Raw genomic sequence first — 25,203 nt, forward strand, 5'->3', positions numbered from 1 at the left:
TTAGAAAAACAGAGCAAACCCAAGTTTCTTTGCCAAGAATGGGTAATCCCAGAGAGATACTCCAGGAGGCCGTGCAACCTCTGCTCTTGGAGGTTTTGAAACACATCAACCAAAACCAGCCCTGACATTATCCTGAACCCTGCTCCGCTTTGGGCAGGAGGCTGGTCTAAGGTGACCCGCTGCAGTCCTTCCCAGGTCAACTTTTTACCTGTGACTGTAGCCTCAATGCACAGGATGGAGATGCACTGTCCAGCTGGAGGTGCTTACAGAGAGGACTAGCTACGGGCCCATCTCAGCATTGGGCAGAGGGAGGCTGTCAGGGACGAAAAGACATGCCTGAGAGCCCCAGCTTCTCAAGTCTCCCAGTGGCCATTCATTCCTGTGACCAGGACAGATGTCCTGGGCTCCAGACACTTCAGGGTAGCTACTGTTGTGTCTTTGACTTCAACAAGGGCCACTGTAAGACTACAGTGTGACAGAGAGCAAACCACACCAACAAACCCAACAGATTTTGTTCTTGGTGGAATCTCCAATAAGACAGTGAAAAATCAAGGTGATGCTCCCATGCTCAGCTGCTGTTTTAGTGGGGCACTGTTCTGCACATGAGCCTGGGAGAGCGTTAGGAGTTTACTCCCTTGTACCTGGCAGAGCTAAGTCTACAGACCACCCATTTTTGTGATTGGGCATGCAGCTAACAGGTTGAAGAGGTTAACAGGTTAAAGTTAACAGGTTGAAGAGGCACTTCATGCCTCTTCATTCCTGTAGCTTTCCCTGGAGTCTGACTGCAATCTCCTCAGTTGTCTTTTTAAGCAGATCAGAGAAAATCAGGCTGCCATGTGTCACCTACATCCTGAGCAAGTAGAGGACTGCCCTCCCACCTCCATGATCTTTGAACATGTTCACATGGGACCATACCTATAAGCAGCATGTTCATGTGGGACCATACAGCAACAGCCCAGACCATCTCTCTTCCCAAGAGATAATAACCAACTGAAATGTCTTTGCTTTCAATTACTGCAGAGTTTTAGTGGAGTAAAATATGTTTTACTTGATTGAGAATAATGATGCATGTCACAAGCCTTTCATCTTCATTTACAGTTGGAAGTACTCTCCCAAGCATATCCTCTGAGGCACAGAAGAGGCCCTACTCTGGTTTTCTAATTTGCAATTATGAAGTCTAGTAGCACTTAATGCAGCAAATGTTTACGTAAAATGTATTTACACCTCAGCAACACACGATTAACAAATAAAGGAAACAACCTTCATTTCTGTGCATCTGGAAGCCTCTCTGTTGCTTAGTGAATTATTATGTCCTTCACTTATGTATGCCATTAGAGAAATACAGTTGCTTTCCCTGAAAGGAAAACAGCTGTGATTCAGAATTTTTCTAAGGGGTTTGTGACTTTAACTTTTACTTTTTTTTAAAAACAGTCTTTAAGCCTTCTGTCTTCCAGCAAATATCTGACTGTTCCAGCAGACTAGCCTTGGGTTTCTAGGTCCCTGCTACCACCAGGATGAACACTGAGTAATAGTACAACTAAGGCTTTCTGCAGAAGCCCCCTGTTCACTGTGGACCAGATTGTGCCATCAATTTTTAAGCAATTCTCCACTGATAGCAAAAAGATTTCTGCTTAAAAATTAATGGCTTGATCTAGCCTTCTGTTGCTTATTATATATTATGAAGACTACTATAACTCAGATTCTATTTTTTAACTAAAAATAAAACATGAGGCAGCCTGACATGTTATATGAATCCAAATTTTTGAAAGACTGAATTGTGTTCTTGAGACCAGAAGCTCTGAATCAGTAAGTCCCCTTGATAGTCTGGGTGCTAGACATCACAGTGGTATCTGACAAGCAAGCTTGTTCCTTGTTATTACTCAAGGCCTCTCTATAAATAAGCAACTTCAGGTCACCATTTCTTCAGGGTTTCTCCCACCTGCACACACCGAATGATGACTGAAGACCTGAGATGAAAGAGTGCAGTTACAGCTCCTTGAAGGACATGGCCACCCCAGGCACCTCTGTTCCTGAAGTAAGCTACGGGCATCCTTTATAACCTGCTGCAGGCCTCCTCTCCTTAGGAAATGTCATATTTGGCTTGTTAGGGAAAACGAGCACATTTCTGGAAGCATGGAAGGAACTTTGAACAGTAGGCCACCTTTCCCCAGATCACTAGCCCACCATTTTAGATGTATCAGTTGGTTATGACTGATATTTTTTATTTTAAGAATTATTAAATTCAGCCATAAAGATATTTCTAATTTGGAAACTTCTTAAAAACATCCAGAGAAGGCATTAAATATCACATCAAAATACAACAGCAACAACAAAAAAAAAGGAGGATCTTGTTTTCTTTGGCAGATACCAAACCAGGTACATGCTGGTTATTTTCTAATAGCAGGAAATTAAACTGAATACAATTTACTGACTTTATATTCCCTCACTTAGAACTGTTAAATGTCAGGTTTTGACCTGGATTAACTTCACCTAGACAATAAACTTATCTCAGCTTACCTCAAACTACAGTGGAGCAAAGTCTGCACTCTAACACAAATTAAAGCTATATGGAGCAGTTGAATCAATACTAGCACTCTAATATGGATTAGAACAGAATTTTGTACCCAGTAACAGAGTTTTACTTCACATCACAAAACGCAGCAAACTCCAAACAGCAAACCAGAAAACCTTGCTCAACAGACTACAGCAACTCCTTAATTACCTTAAATACCAGTTCACACAGTTTGATCCTCATCTGAATTCTGATTAGTTTTTAAAATATCTTTATAGATAGGGTTATTTACTCATACACATCCACTGTTGAAGAAGGGAAAACTAACCAGTACTTAAAAAAAAAAAAAATCTAACTGGTCCTACATAATGAACGCCCACTACCTTTCCCCTCCTCTAACTCCTTATGAAAATAAATAACCCAATTTTTAATACGAAATGCTCCAGGGCTAAACAATATCATTTCCATCACCCACAAGTTGTTATAATTACATTAATTGCAAGGCAACAGCTACAAAGACCTAATTAAGGCCATAGTTTTAAGAGATTAAACACTTCATATATTTCCCTGATAGAGATCAAGACTCAGAAGTGTTTGCTATCCTTTCAAAAAGAAAAAATTCTGCAGAGCAGGGAGAGCAATGAGGTTCCATAACATGAGAGAAACTTAGGAGTGAAGATGCTGAGTTTAAAGACAAAGATGAATGTCGCTCTTCCCTCCTCCCTGCACCCAGAGTAATGAGGATTCAAAGCTATGTATCAATTAACAAATCAATGACATTTCTCCTGCTGCAAATACTTTATGAACAGAGATAGGATTAAGCAAGCACAGTGATCTCAAGGTAATATATTACATTTAAATCATGAAGTTTCCTCTTCTGTCAAAAGAGCCATTAACTATTTCACTTCAGCTAAGTATATTTTTACATGCATGTATATCCTCCCCCTCCTCCCCCCCCTCCCCCCCCCAGTACAATACTTCTGTCTTTAAACCTGTTTACTTCTTTTGGAGCTCTGCAATCATTTCAAACTGCACAATCTCCATTGTCAATTATGGGCTGAAAGAAGAAAGCCTAGACTGGCTAGCCAGAAGTTAGCTGGGAATTACACATAAATAACTATACAGGTGTTGTACATCTGGGGGAAAACACAGGGTTTCTTCTCTTCACTAAATGAGGTTTCTACTATTCTTAAATACAGCATCTTTTTATCCATTAATACAGCATTACCAGTAAAAACAAATTGTGATCATCCTCTGTAGAATCATGCTGTTCAATATGCAGCCAGTAACCACAGCCAGTTTAAGAACATGTAATTCTGTGCTGAACATAGTCCTTCAAACCTATTAATCATTAGGATCCATTAGTTATCTTACTGCTCAAATGAGCAACATCAGAAGGGATAAAGGAGAGGGAAAACGGCATCACATACTCACCGCTCAGCACACAGTCCAGCATTTCTATTACAGCGCTCTCCTGAAGGTTGTTAAGTGTCAGCTTTGGAGAAAAGAAATCCGACTTGCCTTTGTCACACTAGGAGCTGTAATTTGCCTTGCAGGCATCCACACAGAAGCGTTAGACTAATGAACCATAGCTTTGAAAATACAGTTTGATACATAGCTATTCCTAACATGAGACTGCTGTCTGGGGTGGGAGGCTGACGGTTTTCTCTTGTCACTTTTTCAAGTTTCTTACCTTTTTTGTTGCAGCAAACACGAATTTAATGCCAAGCACGTCATACACAAGCACCCAACTCAATGCTCTGCCTAGCCCCCGTCTCCGTTAGCATGTAACTAGGCACCAGATGATGCAAAGTACACTTGATGCAGCCGTGTAGTTGCACTTCAACGACGGGGGCGGAAAAGCCCCTGAGAACAGCAGCTCATTCATTTTGCATTGAGTTGAAGCACATCATGTCAGCTCCCACTCTCCTCACAGACTGTGCACACTTGTGTTTGCCGGTTCCAGCTGTGAGACAGTGGGTGTTGCTTTCTCCCTGGAAGGCACCGCTTCATCAGGGGTGTGTCTTCTCCTCCCTTCCCATGGCTTTTACAATTTGCCCACTCCCCACTCTCTGACCTGCGGAAGAGGCCCCTCTCCTCCTCCCCCACCTTCAACAAATCTCCGTTGCTACGCATTGTGTTTCTAGCCTGTAAAATTCCAAGATTAATCTGCTGTGACAGAAGCAATCTTTTGGGGAAAGCTGAAGCGCGCAGGGAGTCTTCCCCTCCCAGTTTTCCAAAACCAGTACAAAGCTTTCACAGCATGACTCTGAATGCAACAGTGAAAGCAAGTATCTTTAAAAGACAGCAAAGATTTACAGACAAATCAAAAAATTCAGACAGAAGTGCAACTGCCTTTTACTTCAGTGAAATTACACCTGCTTATGCTAGAAGTGAGATTTATCCTTGAGCTGTAAAAAGAAACACACCAAATAATTTGATTTGTGAGGACTGGCACATGCAATAACAGTAAACCTAATTTAGAGATGTTGCTGGTAAACACAATGCTTCTGGAGCTCTGGTTTTTATTTGGCAAAACTCCCCATCAAACGTACTCAATGAACAATAAGGAGCTGCTTCCCCAGGGGCTCTGCTCAGAAAGTGGCAGGGTTTAAATCCCTACCCGAGGTATTCAGCTTTCACAGCTACCTGTGGCACTGTGCATCACTCCTCCCTGATGCAGGAGATGACTGGGGGCAGGTAAACTCCAACCAAGGAACAACTGCAATGGTGTGAGGACATGGGTCATCACCCTACACATCACCCTTCTCCATCCAAGGGATCAGATCTTTCCCTCCTCAGGGAAAATGAGCCAACATGGCAAATGCTTACCAACCAGCCTCTTTAAACTAGCCGAGCTCAACACGAGTGAAAGCAGGGCAGGGAACATGACCATGGGTATCTACACCAGCAGGTTTCAGAGGGTGAAAAGCAGTTAAGTCACTTCTTCCAGCCACACAGATGCACTGGGAGCAGGACGCTTGTTCACCACCTAAATACACCCTGAGAATCTAGTGAGGTTCCTTCCTTCCCTCCCTCCCTCCTACATATCATGGACCAAGCAACAACCTGTGCTGTGCTGAAAGCTTTCCACTGATTTCCACAGGAGTAACAGGTTGGAATTTCATAAACAAATCTGTTGATGCTGCCTACGAAGAAACAGATCCAACTCTCCCTTTCTTGGATGTGCTGGACGCCCAGTGCTAACAAGAATTCAAATCCATGTGATAGTTTCTGCACTGAAGCAAACAAGTAAATTCTCAAAAGCTTTGACATAAATGCAGAACTTAATTGTGGGGAAAGAAAGAGGCATTTTTATGAACAAGCAAAATGGCACCTGAAACTGGTTAAATGCAATAGAATACACATGTACTACATTTTTAATCCAGGTTCCATTATGTATTTAACATAACTGATTTAAATTTGCAAATGAAAGCAGAATTAACCTGATATCTATGACAGCTACCCTATTTCTTTGCTGTTCTCTGCTTTTACTCTCAACACGTAGCATTCAACAGGATATGGTAGCCTTCCAGCTGGCCAAACAACAGCACTTGTGAGAACAATGTCAGACTGACTTAAAAGGCTTCTAAGGATAGAAGCCAGACTGTGCCATTTTAATATGCTGGAACAGTCTGTGGGAGAGAACCACTCTTTTCTGAACATTCTTCAGTATAAGAAAAGAGATTCAGCAGAATTTTGGAATCCTGTAAAAAAACCCTGTAATTAAAACTACATCTCAGTCTTGAAATTCTTAGCTGGCTATCCAGAAAATGAACTGGAACTGAATTATAATCCTGTGTGGTTTTGATACTCTGGTATGTGACAGATGTGATACTTACTGCCTGTGCCCCTTTCAGTAACAGTATGACTGGATACAAACATGCTGCCTTTGTTGAGAAATAACTTGCCCTTATGTCAGCATTTCAGCTTCCCTTTCCCTTACCTCACACTTTTAGTTCCTCTGAATTTGTTGGTTCTAGTTGCTGACTATGAAAAGGGCAACAGATTTACCTCTGCCACCAGCAACAGGAAAATCTCCCAGGGTTTGGCCAGCAGGCATTTTCTGAAAATGAAACACAATTTGGGGCCAATGTCTTCCCATTTGTGCACATACAATTTGCTTAGTAGCTAGAACTGTGCTTCGTGGGTTTTGTTCTGGCAAAACTTAACTTTACTAAACCTCTATCCCACCAAAAATGTGAATTCAAATATGAATTTAAAATTCTAGGTATAGGCTTTGGGGGGTGGTGGTGTCTCATTTTTCATCCCTTGCAGTTTACTTGGCCCAATATATGTAACCTGAGAATGAAAGGGAAAACTCACACAGAAATCTTCTTTCATGAACTGTGTTTTAAAGAATTAGCATCAATAACTTAAGTTTTGAGAGCAGTCGTGGAAGCTGCAGCACTCAGCATCTGGCTGACAGACAACTGCTACCATAAACCTTGTGAAAGAATTTCCAGTGCAAACACTACACCGAGTCTCATTTCCCATTGCCAAACAGAGCTGTGAGCTTACAGTCATATTACTAGGCAGGAAGGACCTCTGTATTGCAGTTTGCCTATGGGCTGATAAAGAAATGAGCTTGCAGCAGGTAACGAGTCAAATTCACACTGACAGAAGTATCACAAGCAGCCAGCCCTGGCAAGGTGAAAACTGCCCAGGAGAGCTCTCAGCTCCCAAAGATCTAAGAAATCCAACTCCTGCACTGCCAAAAGTGCCACAGTGAAGGCAGCAGGGGTGTTTTAGGGCATGCCTTGTGTATTAATGCAAAACATGTTGTCCAAGCCTCTCTCATCTATCAGGTGCCGCCATCTCATTAGGGCCCCAGCTGGGCTGTATGCCCTGAAGCTGCTGTGTTTCTCACTGGAGACAAGGCTTAGCCAAGCTCATCACCAGGGAGCGGATATTTAACACCCTTATGAATCTGGGCAGATCTCCACTCACTCATCAGTGATGGTGTGTCCAATTCTCTGGTTAAACTGCAAGTGAACAGCAGGGCATTCAAGTAAATGAAATTAGCTTATACTCTAGGCACAGTGGTGTGGGATCAAATATTCCTACTGCATGGCCAGAAGCTATTTACCTCAGAGCAAAATACTGAGTATATTCCATCACACAGCTCTAGTAATACCAGCAGAGCTGTGGCTGGACTGAAGAAACAAAAACACTGACAGTGGCTGATACCCTCATGTTCAACCTGAGCATGTGCCAGGACTGGATCCAAGGGTTTCACATACAGAAAATTTGAAGAAGAAAATGAGTTTATAAGTAAGGAATCTGGCTTCAGGTTGCTGTTTATTTAAGTTTGAACGAAAGGAAAATGATGTTATATTAACAAATCTATGTTGTAAGGCCAAGAGTGCATTTTTGAAGGTGGAGAGGTAGTCAGCCCTAGCAGCTGCACTCACACTGCTGGCTTATACTTGCAGACCTGTAGACCTGTAGTCCTACACTTGAGATGAAAACAGAAGTAGGTTTGCATCCCAGCTCCTTTACCTGCAGCACTCGGAGCTCCCCTCCTGCCCTATGCAGAGAGACAAACATTTCCCAAGCTTTTCCTGCCTTTTGCTATTCTGAGACATCCATTCCGTTTCTGAAGCAAAACATTCTGACACTTCCAGGAAACAAAACCCCCTCCCATTGTTGTGATCACATATTTTCGTCACAAATTACAAAACAGAAACAGGCGTGGCAAGAATCTTCTGATTTATCAGAAATTTTGTATTATCTTTGAGAAAAGAAGGAAGAAGGTGAAAGATGAGTGAGAAAACATTTAACAAAATTTAAATCCTGGATTCAGACAGGTATAAGAGAATCTTTCACAAAACCAGTTTCCAGCATCCACGGACAGATGGAGGAAGTCTGAAATACCACCTTGAATCCTAAAGGCTCAAAAGTGGTGAATATACCATTTATGAATGCCTCGGTTGGAAATATCCTAGAAGAGCTTTGTTAGTTTTTTAAACTAAGGCCCTTGAAGCCACATATGTACTTTATAAACGAATAGAGGGCAAAAGCTGTTAATCAGTTTGTTTTGTCTAATTCATCTCATCATGTTCCTGATGGCAGCTGAGCAAAAGCAGAGATGAAAAGCAATTTTCCTCTTAAAATGCATGAATGTGCTACCAAAAGAAAAAAAATCTTTCTTAGTGCATCTTTTTTTTTGGTGGGAGTAGGTACTTTTTATCTTAAATGTGTAACTACATTGTTGAAGATGTACAGGTGAAGTTTATTTAGATTCCTCGACACCATGAAAAGGAAAGGGTAGAAAATAAACTTCTTACTGAAGAGCGATGATACACAACTACAAAGCAAAAGCCATTCAATACATCCTTAGCAAACTGAACTATATCTGTGATCAGTTTGCTGAAAGAAGGATCTTAACTGTTATGAGACTGCCTGAAATTGCAGAAGACAGGCCATAGGAACCCAGATGGATTCTTCCCACCTGAGGTTCTGAAAAACTATTCTTTAAGTAAGCCACAGCTCCTCTTTCTGCATCTTTTTGACAAGTACAGCAACATTGCAAACACTGCTACATGTAACAGATAACCCAGACCACAGGCAAGCTCATTGTCACAGGTTCCTGTCTGAAGTGAAAAATTCACTTACTTCATTGATGTCAAACATAAGATCAGCAGGATAGCAGATTAAATACTGAAGCTGGCCACCTTGCCTGACCCTGTAGACTTCAAACTCTTTCAGACCCTTCTAAGATTCATAGGTAGGCTTTTTACTTTTGCACCTGCTATCTTGTTCTTCTACAGGAACCCAAGCTCTGCTAAAGAAAGAACATTTACACCATCCTGCCGCTCCCAGAGGTATTACTAACATTTTGCTGAGCAGTATCCAGGTTTTCCACATCTGTAAGTTATGGACTAACCCAACTCGTGCTGAAGTTAATAAAAAACTTCCCAACGATTATAAGAGGAATTTGGTAAGATGCAGGGGGCACCATGTGTACACCCAGCCAGCTTTGAAACTACTGAAGTTGGGGAGAGGGGAACTTCAGAGAGTAAAATATTGAAAGTTTGAGACATTTATGTTTAATGCATGATTCAAATTATAAATTTAAATTATTTTTATGGAATTAAGATGAGAATTTATGTGAAGCAGATCATCACAAGAGATATTATGCACACAGATTTTTCAATGTCATTAAGCACAATTTTATTCTCAAAAAATACAGATGTTCATGTAACACAGTTTCTAAATAGAAAAACAAAGTCAGTAAAAACAAACCCTAAATGTTTAAGACACTTGAATTATCTGTTAAAAAAAAACTTCTAGTTTGCTCATACTTGTGTTTAAGTTTCTGCTAATCAATCTGCACCAATCAAAAAGACTTGAGCAGGAGATCCACCTCCTTTGACAGAGGGCAAATTGTGCCAACACCACTGACTAAGGCCCTTTTCTCTGGTGGAGTCAATGAAAGTAAAGAGGCCAACATACTATCCTCAGAATTAAAAACCTGAAGTGAAAAGGCCTTCTACATACATGTAATGGGTAAGACAGCAGATAATATACATAAAGATGTACCACATATAAATATCTGAATTGCTATCAGCTAGTAGCAAACGTGGAAAAGCATCCCAAGGCAGATGTGCTGTGTAAATAATTGAAGTGGTAAGTTGACAGCAAGAGCATCTTCTTACACTTTAGAGGCACATTCCAAATGATTATACCAGTGCAGTTCAGTAATGACTGTGCTTAAAGAGACAGGACAAAATTTGGACCTTCTTTTACTATAGCATATACCAAATTCCACAAGATCTTCAGTGGTCTACAAATACATAGTTATGTCACAAGTTCTCTTGATATTAGGAGTGTAATACTGATGCAAACATGAAAAGTGTGTTCATATAGGTGGATATAAATATTTACACAGTAAAGATAGAATCATCATACCTCCCTCTAACCTGCAGGTAGAGTACAATCATCAGCTGTTTGGACAGGAAAAAGAGCTAGAGACAGGTAATTTTCTGGGTGTATTTTTGCTTTTTTTTTTTTTTTTTTTTTTTTTTTTTTTTTTTTTTAAATTAGAAAGCTGTTAATGTCCCACATTTCATTAAGCAGAGTAACAAAGAACTGAATGAAACCTTTTCCACTGCACAGGGAAGTTTTTTCTTTGAATTACTTTTTCGGAAATTATTTGCCCAGTATAGTAATAATTTTTAGGAATGCAAATTTTTGCCTACAATAGAAAACAATAAGCTTAGTAAATACAAGTCTTACAAGAGGATGACCTTTACAAGTAAGCCACCACACAACAGGAAAGTCTGCTGCTGCTCATATAAACATACTATAATCAAGGTAACAAAGAGCTGTACGGAACATCTCAGCCAGCATGGTGCTTGTAAGCATTGTCAGCACAATTTCTTAAAACACTGCTCTTTTCTTCAGCGGTCTATCCTCCGTGTGGCTCCTCAGAAGGTTTTTCATATACCTGTGCTACTAGCGTCAACATACATTAGACTATCAAAGTGAAAACACTAGTAGGCTAATCTGGTTTTCTTTCATCTGCTACAGAGCTTATGCTTGATAAGGTCTGGAGGTAAGGATGAAAGGATACAGTAAAGTTTTGTATTTTTTTTAAGAAATTTATATTATTGGACAGCCTTGAAAAGGCTGTCAAAACAGAATTCCTTTGTGAAATTTCATTCCACAGGTGGTTCCTTCTATACACAGTGCCTACAGTTGACATATCATCTGACAGATGTGAAACTAAGAGTCTAACTTCAGTGCTGCTGAAGATGAAGGTGGTGAAAGGCAGGCACCTTCAATCAACCCCAACTGGTCTGGGAGGAGGATGCTGGTTTTTGTTTACATAGCCTCCCCTGAAAGGAAGCAACAGATTGTGCATGCACCCAAGTGCATGACCAAACAAAGTAAATAAGTGAAAATCACCTTTGATCGTCAGTTAAGACCAAAGCTTTTAACTGGGTATAGAAAACAGGAGGGCTGTGGAGAGCCTGGGAGGGACATATTCTCTATTCACAGCTACAGAGCCGGCAAGCAGCTGCTTTTTACATCACTTTCATCACTGTTTTGCCATTGAGTTAAAGCAGCAGTTAAATATAGGAATAGAGCCTGGATGTAGCATCTGCTTAATTAACATACAGTGAAAGGAATAATAGAAGAAAACATCAGATTTCCACCCCAAACCAGCAGGCAGTAGTTCTCCTGAGCCACAGATACTTTCACAGGCATCTCAGGCTGTTCTCCAGGGACCTGTGCAATAGCCGCTTAAGCTGACAGATTACTCTAGTTATATCCTTAAGTGTTTGAGTTTAATAGCTGGGATCATAGGGAATATATGGAAATTTTCTAGCACAGATTTGTAGAAAGTCTTTAAGCCAGGGACTCAGTCAGTATGTTGCATTATTATTAATTAAGACGTGACTACATCACAGTGGTTATTTGTAGTCCAGGTTTAGACATACTATTTCTTGTAACTGAAAGCTTTACAGTCAAACAATTCCAAGTGCTATTTAAAAAAAGCCTTCCTCCCAGAAGAAACACAAGATGATCCTGCCTCTCTACTCTGCTCTTGTGACGCCTCACTTGGAGTACTGTGTGCAGTTCTGGTGCCCTCAACATAAAAAGGACATGGAACTGTTGGAACAAGTCCAGAGGAGGGCCACGAGGATGATCAGGGGACTGGAGCACCTCCTGTATGAAGACAGGCTGAGAAAGTTGGGGCTGTTCAGCCTGGAGAAGAGAAGGCTGCGTGGAGACTTCATAGCAGCCTTCCAATATCTGAAGGGGGCCTACAAGGATGTTGGTGAGGGACTATTCACTAGGGACTGTAGTGATAGGACAAGGGGTAATGTGTTAAAACTTAAACAGGGGAAGTTTAGATTGGATATAAGGAGGAAGTTCTTTACTGTGAGGGTGGTGAGGCACTGGAGGAGGCTGCCCAAAGAAGCGGTAAATGCTCTATCCCTGGCAGAGCTCAAGGCCAGGTTGGACAGAGCCTTGGGTGATATGGTTTAGTGTGAGGTGTTCCTGCCCAGGGCAGGGTGGCTGGAACTTGATGATTTTTAAGGTCCTTTCCAACCCTAACTATTCTATGATTCTACCCAATTCCCAAGTTATGCAATACTTCCCATTATTTCCTGAAGATAAATATAGAGTAATAAAGACATTCTACAATAAAATATTTAAACAGGATTCTGTTTAAGGTGACTAAGCATTCATTGCCACACTCAAGCTGCTAGCAGAGCAACTGACACATTGTAAATGGTTGGTTGGTTGTTTTTTCCAATACAGAGGGAAGCCTCCTGCCATTTTCCCCACTTCTTTACAAGGAAATGCCTCAGCACTACCCTGAGCTCTCCTTCATGGGGCTCTCTGTTCCTGTCCCACTATCTCACAGAAATCCTTACAATTCTCCTCTTCTGTGTTTGTCCCAGTTCCCTTGCTCCATGAGACTCATGCTAATTAGCACTCATGCTAATCTTACTGCTGCTACGATTTTCAGCTACTGTTTCTGCATTTAAGCTTGTTGAAAGTGACCAAGTATTCTATGGCCAAAATTCTCCCTGAGCATATCTTTTTTTCTCAGCTGCTCTCAAAGGGTGAATCCACTGTTCATGAACACCATGACACAGAAAAATCCCTCACTGTCACATGTAATCATTTTCCATCTCATTAGTGGCATTAAGCAGAAAGATAGAGGGATGTTGCCCTGACACAGTTGAAGCCACTGCTGGTAAAGAACCATTCACTGATACAAAACTGTGTGCTGATTTCAAGTTAATAGAGGCCTATTTCAATGAAACTTCAGTCTACCACGTCTTTCATGTTAAATCCTGAAACAAAACCGAGTCAGTTTCCTTAATTGAAGTACGAATGCACACACACAGCTTTTTGCATCCACTTAACCACATTTGCTTGAAAACACATTAATTCTCTGAGTTTGACTGGCTTTCCCCTGTAACAGCTGTACTGTTTCATTATCCCCTCCTAGAACAGGCTGCACTTGAAAACAGTAATGCCATGCCTTATGGATATAAATGGGAAGTTTTGTGTAAATAATCACCTAAACTATTTCTTAGTGAGAAGAAAAATGCTACCAAAACATATAGAAAAGTATATTCAGAGGAAGCTAGCTTAGGGAAAAGGAGAAAACAAAAGATTACTCTAAAAAAGACAGCTAAGAATATGGGTCAGGAAAGCCAGCAAAATCCTTTTTCTCTGCCCCACAGTATGTTTTATCTTTATTCCAAGGTTACGGGTACCAAGGGGAATACTGATTAATGATATCTCAGAGTTGGAAGAGTTCAGCTGGAATTGCACATTCTTTGGAGGGTGTTAGAAGAACGGGTGCAAAAACCATCTCAGCTTTAAATTCTTTTATTTCCCACTTTTCTTGACCATGTCTCTTTATTGCAGGAAGGAAAGTTATTATTTTGCCCAGCCTGATAAGCTTCTCTCATGGAATCAGAGAAAGACTCAATCTCAGAGCACATTCAATCATCACCTCAAAGGGAAGGGAATCCAGAGAGACCTTAAATACCTCCCCCAACAGATGCAGCTATAAGCCACACTGCATCACTGAAGCCTGATGTTGTGTTGTTTGTACACAATAGTTTCTGAAAAGAAGAATGATAAATTATAGATACAACAGGATATCCCAACTACCAAACCTGAATTTATTGCCCGTACTTCTCTTAGCTTGCCTAACTGTATCCCTTCTAATATCTTATGTCCATGTATCAGATAGATGATATTTGTAAGAACAATCTCAGCTAGGAAATACAATCATAACCCAGGAGACAGGCACTTGACCTGCGACACAGCTGCCAGGCTCCCCCCACTCACCCTTTTTTTGTCCTCTAACAGTTCTTACTCAGATACATGCCTACCACTCTTGACACACACTCAGAACTACGAAGAAAACAGCCTGATGTAGCACTGTTGCTCAAATGAAAATTTCTAATTCCAGGTGTCTAGAGAAAGGTTCCTAGATCTGCATTTAGACATTTGATTTTAAAAGACAGTGAACATACAGAGATCCTCTTGAAGTCAGTGGATAGTGCAGATGTTACCTCTGAAACCAGGCCATTTTTATTTAGCTGTTGAAACAAGATAATAGCAAAACAGTATCTTACTTTTAATTCCTCATATTCTGATGAATCTGAGCCACCACTTTATACAATTTTCTCCTAATTTTCCACAGATCTGTCCCCTTTTCTCAAATGACCCCAGAAGTTTTCTCAGATTTTGCCTTAACATCTCCTGAAACAAGAGAGCTCAGGTGATTTCAGTTTTGTTGTTAGGCCTTTCTTCTCTGCCAGCCTTACAAGATTATGTCCACCTGACTTGGGATATCTATTCATTTAGCTGTCTGCTCTCCCTTTTAGAGGCGGCTTGAGCCTTGTCCTTGGTGCATGCATTGTCCTACTTTTCTTTAATCCAGTTGTTCTCTCTCTGCCTTTCTTCCCTTTTTGGTTCCCAGCCTCATTTTATTCCCTGATGTCTAGGCAGTAGAAAACCAGCAGCAGTTCAAAGCAGGACAATGGACATCCACAGAGATAAACAGATTCCCCCCCTCCCCCCAGCAAAATGGCCATTATTAGGGCAGAGGATGGGGAGCAATCCTTTCACACTGTCTAGTCAGAGAGCCTCATAATATGAAAACTCCAATATCAGAGAATCTGCCTCTCCACTACTTAAAAAACCCAACAACAACCACGCTTCCTCCTAAGCCTACCAGGGAAACACACAAGCTACACAGAGAAAACAAAGCTGCACTATATGGCAGATGAACAAAGACACATGCTACATGTTTCATCCAACATGCCACATGCCCACAACATCTAGTAACCAGTTCCATATTCAGCCCCATCAAAGCTGTCTCCTGAACACACACACACACACAGCCCTCCTGGCCAGCTAGCCACTGAATCTTTCAGCCAGAATATACTGTTGTTATATGGAGACACCAGGAGAGAAGAAATCGTGCCCTTTTAGGCAATTAAAGTCCCGTACAGATTTTAAAAGCTGAGGCAGGCTTTGAATTGGTGGAAGAGCAATGAAGATTAAGCAGGACTGAGGGAAATGCGTTAATGGAACCTCTTTTGCAAAATTGATGGGCCACTGCCTTTTCTCTCTTCCTTGTTAGCAAGCTGCTCAGAAAGCAAAGGGCATGCACCACCAACCCAGGAGGAGAGACAAAACCTAACATGAGGAATGATTAATGTTACAGTCCTGCAGCTCACAAGAGAAAAGAACAACCCTTTTATAGCTTCAGTAGGCTTTATTTTACAGCATGATTTTAAAGCCCAGAAAAAACCATGTCATGGATGGCCTGTTAGAGAAGAAAACACAGCACTGACAATTGTTCATTAATACATCTGTGATACCACCAACCCTCCAAGTGACAATGACCCTACTGATCTTGAAATCAAACTATTTAAACAAGTGTGAGGACTTTTCTTATTAACATATAATACGAAATGAACCATCATGGCTCTGTTTTTAGTACAGCAAGAGAAGACAACTCTACAAAGTATAGTGGCTTTTACTTTTAAAAATCACACAGTATCACAAGAAATCAAGTCTATCAAACAGTCGGACAGATGCAGTATATTTCTTTTCTTTTAATACCCATATATACGTATCAAACATAGGAGCTCAGAGTCGACATACATATGTACTCATATACACATGCATAACCACCCATTTGTGGGAACCTGCTTCTGTTTGCGATCTTATGAGGGTGCTTCTTAAAGTCAAACATGTTCTACTGACTGATTACTTTAAACCAAGGAATGATACCTTTCAAAACACAGAATCACCACACAGCCTAAGCCAATGAAACGATGAAGCCTTTACTTATCATAGAACTGTAGAGGTCAGGATAATAGTGTAATGTACGGAGAGAGTGATTTCAACCTTCCAGAGGATGTTTCTGCCTGAGGTGAGTTAGTAGACACATCCTCAGATTAAACTTTCATCAGCAGATCTCTGTATTTCATCAATCTTTCATTATGGCATAGCTTAGAAAATCATCTGGTCAGGTGTCATTAGAAAACCTCTTCATCTTCCAAAGCAAAAGCTACCCAAATAAACTACTATAAAAAAAAAAAACAGAGTTAAAAAGGAGGGCCTGCAGATTGTGATGGCGTTTTGTTAGCTCAAAGTAGAGGAAAAAACACATTTCTACAATATTTTATAATTTATACACTGCCTTTGACAACGAATCCAATTATTATACACGCTCTTGGGCCAGAAGATGCAGCTAATCAACAAAATCTATGTGCAACAACTTCTGGTAGAGCTTCACCCCAGAAACAGTGATTTCATCAACTTCCTGGACAATTTATCCATCCAAGCAACAATGCGATCCCCTGACTTTTCTCTGACGATGACAAACTCATGGAAAGCTGCTTTTGTAATCAGTGAGTGGCACTGGTGTTTCTCACCTCAGGACCAATAGGTAATCTTACCAGGATGAGCCCAAGGACTGCATGCTAATGTATACATGAAAAGAGATGCCATACAATTTTCAGCTCAACAATATGGTTTTCTCAGCTTGGGTTCTGCTGTCACCATGCGTTTTTCTTTCTTGTGCATTAGTACTTCTTCAGCAAATAGCTACATTGTTTATGCTACCCTTCAAAGCACACTTCCTGTACTGAACTTCTCTATGCCCAAAACACATTGTACATCTGGATTACTCAATCATAAATAAGTTTTTTCTGCATGTCTTTTGGATCTCCTGTTATTTATCATCATACCCAGTCTGAGTTAAGTTACAAATAATGGCTAACTCTTTTAGTAGTCTTTCTTTTATTTTTTTAATGGGTCAATAAAGTTAAATTTCAAAAAGAGTGGGCTCCAGCCCTGACATACTGGACACAAAATTTCTGTAGAAGTACTTATGAATACTTGAGAAGGGCTAAGAATAGGAAAGCTCTGAAGTCAAACTTATGATAAAAAAGTAGATTTTGGTAGAAGTGGCTAAGAATATTACTGTGCCAGCAAATTAAATATTAATGCTGGTACTGATTGTGTGTTTATATACTAAACCTACAATAAACTATTTCTTGCTGTTATTTACAGCAAAGAATCAAGACAAATCATGTTCTCTAGCAACAAGAAATGTTCACTTTCAACACAGAAAGGCCAGCTCCCTATTCTGATGGTAAAAAGATGAGAAAAGATCAGTTTATTTGCTCTGCCAGGTTCACTGTATTGTCAGTGTTACAAAAAAAACAGAACAAAACGAAAACCCACCTATTTTCAGGAAAACAGTAGAGGAAGCTTCTAGCTTTTATAATCAAAAGGAAAAGCACTGGGTTTATTTGGGGCTGGTTGGTTTGTTTTTAAACTTGGAACTGTACTTCTCCCACATGCTCCATAACTATTCTTTTTTCCTTAATAGAGACATGAGTTTCTGCAGAAGTGTCAACAGAACTGGAATTCATCTTTGGTCCCCAGATACGGAATGAAAATGGGAAAGAGTGGGATCAGAGATGCTATTTCCTGGTACATAGCTTTAGGTAAATGTTGTGAGGTACCACGGTAGATCAATAGGTCAGAGCAGAGAGAATGACTTGTGCCCACACAAACTTCCCCACCAACTTCTGTCCTACTGACAGGGCTTATATTCCTCTAGGAGAGTCTGCTATTGCCTCCCACCCCCAGAAGCTTACAACATTCTTGGTGCCACATGATTGCAAAGGTCACATTTCTCAAATTCTGATGTCTCCTTTCAATATGGATATTTCTATGACCAGTTCTGTCTTTAGAAGCAGAAGGTACCCAGGCTGGAGAAATGTGACTCACATACTTTATAAACAACATAATGGAATGATTTTATTTTCAAAGAAATATAAATATTGGAAAAAGAACTATAAAAACTCCAGAACAATTAGCAAAGTGCAAAGCTGACTTCCTTTACCTTGTAAAGCTGCATCACATTTAGGTGCCCTTAAGATGCCCTATTTCCTAACCAAAACAAGCTACTACAAAATCTGACTTGAAGGGAAATGTGCAGTGCACTCATTTTCCCAGGCAAACAAAGCACTGTAAGGGTTTATTCTTAAGACGTTAAAACTTCCTTACTTCCCACCATTTCAAACTGGTTTTGTCCCTTTCAGATTTCTCAAAAATCTGCACCAATGGAGGGGAAATACAGTAAAAAAGAAAACAAAATGAACCATCAGTCATTTATAGAAGTAAAAATATTGAAAGATGGAATTAGGTCACCTTTCCTTTTGGAAATTTGGCCAGAGATAATCAAAACTCAGCAGGTGAGTGTGTATGTGTGTGTGGGTGTGTGAGACTAAAGAAGTGTCAGAAAATCTTGTACTAGGAAAGATTTTTCAGGTCCAAAATGGCATTTCCTATCAAAATTCAGAGACAAACCCCCTTCCCCCCCCCCTTATTACTGCAAATATCTCAATAATCGAACATCGAGAAAAAACACAGCAGCTCATTAATGTCATTCAACTTACTACCCATGTATCAGGAGGGGTACTGTCCAAAGAACATGGAATTACTTGATGTGAATGGCAATGGTTTTGATGCATCAAAATGCTCAATGGGACAGGGAGACAGTTTGCTGTTCAGCTATGTATCAGTCACCTTCACAACTCTGTTCCCACAGCAATGCTAAATGACAAAGAAGGATGTTACCAAAAGATGATGGGTCAGGAAGGAATGCTAAGGAAAGACTGCCTCCAGGACAGGAAGAATGCTAGCATACACCCATGGTCGCTCCCTGTGGCAAGGAAGAACTTCAGCTCACAGGCAGTCAGGCTTCAGGGACAGACAGTTGTCTGCACACCCTTCAGAACTGTCTTACATCAAGATCTTTAAGTAATAGTCATGGCTTAAAAACATTACTTTTCCCTCAATCTTCATTTTTTCTCTGTCAAATCAAATATCTCAAGAAAGTGGAAAACATGCATAAAGTCAAAATAGCACATATAATTTGGACCAGCAGGAAGACATGCTTTCACATAGCCAGAAGAAACATACTACGGGATGTATTTAAACACACGGTTTTATATTGAAAAGGATTACATAAATCTCTAAAACAGAATAAAGTTGCATGTGCAGTTTTATGCACCTGGATGAATCAATCCGATAGGTTTGCTCAATACAGGCTTATCAAAACAGCATGTAAGTGGTACGTTATGAAAAGCGTAAGACTAAAAAAGGTAATGCCAGTAAGCAAAAGGAAAATTTGCCCACCTCCTCATAGCCCCTGGGACACAATTACTCCAGCAAAAGAATAGGTTTGTATTTGCTCCAGGTGTATGTGTATTTTCTATTAGCAGTCAGAAATAGCACCAAGCCAAGAGGGATAAGGAGAGTTAATACTCACCGGCCGTTGTCACGTCCCACACCCCAGACTCTGATGCTCACAATGGGCTGTGAATGAAGAACTGTGCGGTCCATGGGATCGATCAGGTTCAGCATGTCATTTTCCAGTATAAGATACATGTCTTTGCCCTGCAACTCCAGACAAAGTACAGTTACATATTAAGTCTCCCTCTCAAACTGATTGAGATCAGTGTGTGTTATGCCTGTGCTGTTTAGACTTGCTTCATTTACTCAAAGTTTCCATTTGTTCCAAGACCAATTGAAAACAAGTACATTTACTTCTGGTGTGAAAAAGATCCAAGATGATATCTTGCTACTACTGTATTTTTAAATTATCCTAATCACAAAAAGCTTTGATATCTTTTAAATGCAACTGCTTGACTCATTCAACCTCAAGTTATTCAACAAATTATGCGTTTATCCATTCTCCAGTAAATTTTAACAAATGTATGAGAAGTCAAGAACTGTTTCAATAGTAACAGCTTACATCAAAACCTGTACTCTTGAGGCACAGTTTCTTCCTTCAAACAATGTGCTTTGTTTCCATAAACTTTAAGCAATGGGTCATGGGAACAGACAGCAATTTGTACATGTCAACAGATTTATAGAATACTCTTTGAAGAAACATTAATTAAAGGGGAAAACCCTAGCATTAAGACACAAATGTGAATTCTTCCAGTGATTGCAGAATTCTGGAGCCAGGATTTCTCCCTAAGTCTTCTGGCATGAAAGAACAAGAAGAATGCTTTTTCCCCTTACAGGAAACAAATTTAGAGGCAATTTTCCTTTTGATGCTAATTCACAAATGCTAATCTTCCTCCTGTGCTTAGCATTTGAAGAAGGTCTGCTACCTCTTTTATCACATCTAATAGCTCTCTTCTCAAAGAGTGTACACCTACTCCACAGAACACAAAATCCCACAGAAATCACCTAGACCTATTGCTGAAAGGTAAGACAAGCTCCTGCTGATGAGGTGGAAGCTATCAGCTAAATATAGAGTAATTTATTTCCTCTCTATTGTGCCAGAATCTATAAACAAACGTGAAGAACGGAAAGGGTCTGACTTCCTATTGACAAATGTTTCAACAACAACCTTTTTCTTCACCTCAGTGACATAGAAACCCTCTTCCCACTTGGTTACAGTGGTCTTAATGACATCTAATTTTGTGTCTAAGATGTACATTCACATCACCCTGGGAGGGCCTGCTTCCAGGGTTTCCAGGCTACACAGCAAGGGGCAGTCACTACTGATCACCTCTCTCACCCCCAAATCTCCTAACAGGGATTCAAAGGGGAACAGTGACACAGTGCTGGCAGTGCAAGCGCCAAGAGGCGGTATGGGAGAGGCAGGGGATGTGGGTTGGTTATGCAATCCCAACAGAAGAACATTTTGCCTGATGGAAAAAGTACAGCTGTGGCTGAGATGCAAGGCTGGATACATGGGCTGCTCCTAGAAAAGCCGAAACAGATGTAGCTGCTATAACGATGCATAGAAATGGGGCAAATCAGCAGCACTGAGATGCCTGTGGCATACAGAAAGAGAAACATAGGTGATAAAAAAAACAAAAGCCAGGATGACACCAGGCAGGCCAGGTGATGAAGGAAACCAAACAGAAAACAGTCATCACAAAGAAAAAGGGTGAGAAATTTGCTTGGAGAACAGAAGCAGTAAACAGATTGTGTGAAGAATGTTACCAAGTGTCACAAAGATTGATTTTTGGACCCATTTCTACTTATGTATTTGTTCCAGAAGGAAATTATTAAAAGAAGTTAAACTCTGTTCATCATGCAAAATACACTGGGATTACGGTAATAAAACTGAATACAATTTAGCTGGAAAAGATTAGAGAATAGGCAGATAAGCAACATTAATCATAGGAAATTATCCTTGCAATGCTCAAGGGATAGCTTGGCTGCAGTCAGAAGCAATATATTTTGCTAAGTTTTGTTGCCTTATTATACATAAGCTAGTTTAGAGATAAAAACACTGCATAAGGCAAGAAGAAATTATTCAAACAGAATGGGAGCTTGAACACGGGCCTCAGTGTTTCAGACTCCTGGAGAGCTGCAGAGACCTAATGGTCCATGATAGGGAAAGGGAAGAGCCACATGGAGAAAGTGAATAAAGGAAGGCAGGCTCAACCCCAACAGTCGTTTAGTGAAGTCTTAGAAATTGTGGCATATAGGTCGATGGCAACAACAATCCTTTCTCATGTAAGTGAATTTGAAGTATATGTGAATAGAATGCATGGCAAAGTAGCAACACAAACAGATCAGTTAAGTTTTTCTTCTTAGATTTTACTACAGAACCATGGAATATAGGAATTTACAGGGAATTTCTTGAATTTCATAAAACCCCAAAAATTACAGCCAGTGACAAAGCTTTTGCAGCAGGTTCAGGATTTTACCCAGCATGTGTTTTCTTTTTTTTGTGTTAGATTTTGTGCTTTTAAATCATGAAAACTTGGGGATGGTCCCAGCCCAAATTTCACTTTCATTACATTCTAGCTAAAATAAATCTTTAGCCAATCTTAAAACTGTCTCTGCAGTCATCAGTTCTAGCTTCATAATAGATTCCTGCTGTGTGTGCTGTACCTGCTATGTCAGTGACAAGCACTTTTTTCAGATTCTTCTCTAAAACATGCCTCTTCCAATCACTCTTGAAGCATTACATTGCCAGCTGAAAAATGTGGTTGGTTGTAATGATTTCTTTTAAAAATCAAAAAGACAATTTACTTCAGGGGCCACCTATTCAAGCACAGCACCACATTGTTCTGTCAGGCCTATATTTTATATTTTTTAATGAACAGCATTCCTAATTAAAACTTCCATTCAAGAAGACGAAAACTTTTCACCAGTTTGGCTTGAAAACCTGTGAGGGTTTCCAACACAGAACAATGGGACTGACAGAGAGAAATATGGAAAAATCCAAACATTAACTCTTAAACCAAAACAAAGCACACGATTTCAAGGTAAAAGATGTATTTCAAGTTGATCAAAGTCCTTCCAGCAGAAAAATGGATGAAAACCCAATGTACTTTACACACATAAAAAGACTGGGTTTTTCTCAACCCAGGGTCAGCAGTAAGTCTATGTCTGTCTATGGCTGACAAATCTCTAATCACTTGGCTAGCTGTATTAACTAAATAGAACTGTTCCCAGAAGGATAAAGAAGACCAGTGTTATTCATTTATATGTACAATACGTATTTTGTACATAGAAAACCCCTTCTGAAATTACTTTGAACAGACACTCCAAATATGTTCCTCAAAACACAGTTTTAATTTTTAAACAGGCACTTTCTCCCAGTTCCTCCTCTGAAGTGTCTCTGCACTGTTGTGGCTGTAACCAGGACACTGACTCAAGCCTTGGACTGCAACAATAACTTAGGAGGCTGAAGGATGTTTTTCCTGAAATTTTTACTGAAATAGGTAAGTCTTTTAATTCCTCTTCTGTCTGGCAGTGCTGTTTCATTTAGATCACACAAGTGAAGCTTCCAACATTCACTCTTACATCACTCTGGCATTCAAACTGTGTGTAGTAAATCCACATTAGTCTAACCTTCTTAAAACATGTCAGGAGAGAGGCAGAGAGTAAGATTTGGATGAAGTTTAAGTTGTTCCATGATCAATCAAATAATGATGCTTTTTATGGATGTGTCTTCTATGTCCCCTGTATGTCCCACCACTATAACCCTACCTTTTCCTTTCTTCTTGTTTCACTTACTGATCCCTCCACACCTACTCCATCTTAAACATCTATTTCTGACACCACAATACCTCAAGCTTCCTTCATCATGTTTCCCCCTGAGCTCACACAGCATTATCCTGTCTTTCCTGCCAAATCAGAAAGAAGCACAGAGCTTGCGTGGTTCAGTTGCTGAAGGTGCACTGACCCATCAGCAAACCAAGAAAGAGAAGAGCTGGGCTCTCTATTTTTCCTTTAATGTGTGAGAATCTGTCATCCTTCAAAACTGGATGACACAGGTGAACAGACTCAAGAGTTACTGGAGAGGAACCAACAAACAGACTGATGACAAAAAATTAACTTCCTTCTGAAAAACTGATAATCATCTTAAAATAAGGCATCTGTCCATCAGTCTCAGTCTTCACACACATTTCAAAAGCACAGGCCACACCAATCTGGGCTTCCTTAAAGCCCTTTTGTCACTGAAACCTCTGATAATTCTGTTCCAAAGCACCACTTTCAAACCTTCAGTCAGGAGAAAGACCTCCACTGATTTTGGCTTGTCTGAACCCAACACTGTAATTCCACAGGTGTATACCAGAGATCTTTGGGCTGGTGTCCTGATCAGTTTAGAACAAAAATAGCAGCACTTTTCTTGAGCCATTTTTACATTTCTTGGCAGTGCCAGCTGGGTTAGGGAAATCCCAGACACAGAGCATGCACATATTTGCTTACAAAGTTCTTCTTTCAAGATGTTTTCTTACACGAGAGGGATGTTACAAGAGAAGTAGTTCACCCTGTTCTTACCTCTCCCCAAATCCCAACAGTGTCTCTGATGTCATTTTTACAGTAAGAGAGCTGTCTGATGCAGTTGTTCACAGCAACACTGCTTTTTCCAGGAGCTAGATCTTCTTCTGCCATTTCCACCCAGCCCAGGGATCGCACAGCGAAGCACTGAAAAGAAACCAGAAAACATCTTAAGATGTACTGGAGTACACAACACACTGCTGTATCCAGCTATGGAAATCAAGTCGTGCAACAGAAACCATAGACAGCTAAGGTTAAAGATCCTCAGCTAGAAGGGGAACAAAATCAAGGCCTTGTAGGTAAGGCCTTTACTTATTCTTATGCTCAAGAATAAGTAAATAAAAATATAATTTGAGAATGTCAAGGTGAAAATATTTGAAGGAACAAAGAAGAATACACGATTTGCCAAGAAAGATATCCATGGAAGTAACAGTAATGATTTATAATAAAAATACTTTTGTTAATATAAAGGAGGAAACAAGGGAGCAGTAAATAGTACAAATAGCAATAAATAGTACAAACACAGAGAAGTAAAGGAAAAAGCATAACTACAGTTACAGTAGAATTGAAGTTTTAGCTAGTATCTAGAGCTCTACTTGGAAAGAAAGAAAATAGTAGTGGATTATGTCAGCTGTGAGATTCACACTCCCTGCCTGGCTTTTAACCAGAAAACTGATTTTTTTTTTGTGGATTGCAGTAATCATTTCTACAGTAAGTTTACTGAAGGTAGCAAACAATAACAAACTCAAAGCACTAACAAAGAGATAAGCTATCGTAAGAGGAAAGCAGGATTTTTCTAGAAGAAATTAAAAATGACCTTTAAAATAAAACAACCGAATTATACATTT

The 25,203-nt window shown here is 40.1% G+C and overlaps 1 protein-coding gene across 10 annotated transcripts in view; it reads right to left on the reverse strand.

Moving 5' to 3' along the window:
- Positions 1 to 25,203, reverse strand: part of APBB2 (amyloid beta precursor protein binding family B member 2) — a 184,884-nt gene that overhangs the window by 23,004 nt on the left and 136,677 nt on the right. For 8 of the 10 annotated variants that reach the window (XM_034064728.1, XM_034064731.1, XM_034064727.1 and 5 more), the window contains 2 exons: positions 24,356 to 24,502; positions 19,863 to 19,990 (listed from right to left, as the gene is read on the reverse strand). In XM_034064728.1, the coding sequence (XP_033920619.1) occupies positions 19,863 to 19,990; positions 24,356 to 24,502 (275 nt within the window). Of the gene's footprint in view, positions 1 to 3,946; positions 3,999 to 4,205; positions 4,363 to 19,862; positions 19,991 to 24,355; positions 24,503 to 25,203 lie in introns of those variants that run through there. The other 2 variants (XM_031048932.2, XM_031048933.2) reach the window with 2 other exon arrangements.

Source organism: Melopsittacus undulatus, chromosome 7, assembly GCF_012275295.1.
Source record: "Melopsittacus undulatus isolate bMelUnd1 chromosome 7, bMelUnd1.mat.Z, whole genome shotgun sequence".
NCBI classification, from domain to species: Eukaryota; Metazoa; Chordata; class Aves; order Psittaciformes; family Psittaculidae; genus Melopsittacus; species Melopsittacus undulatus.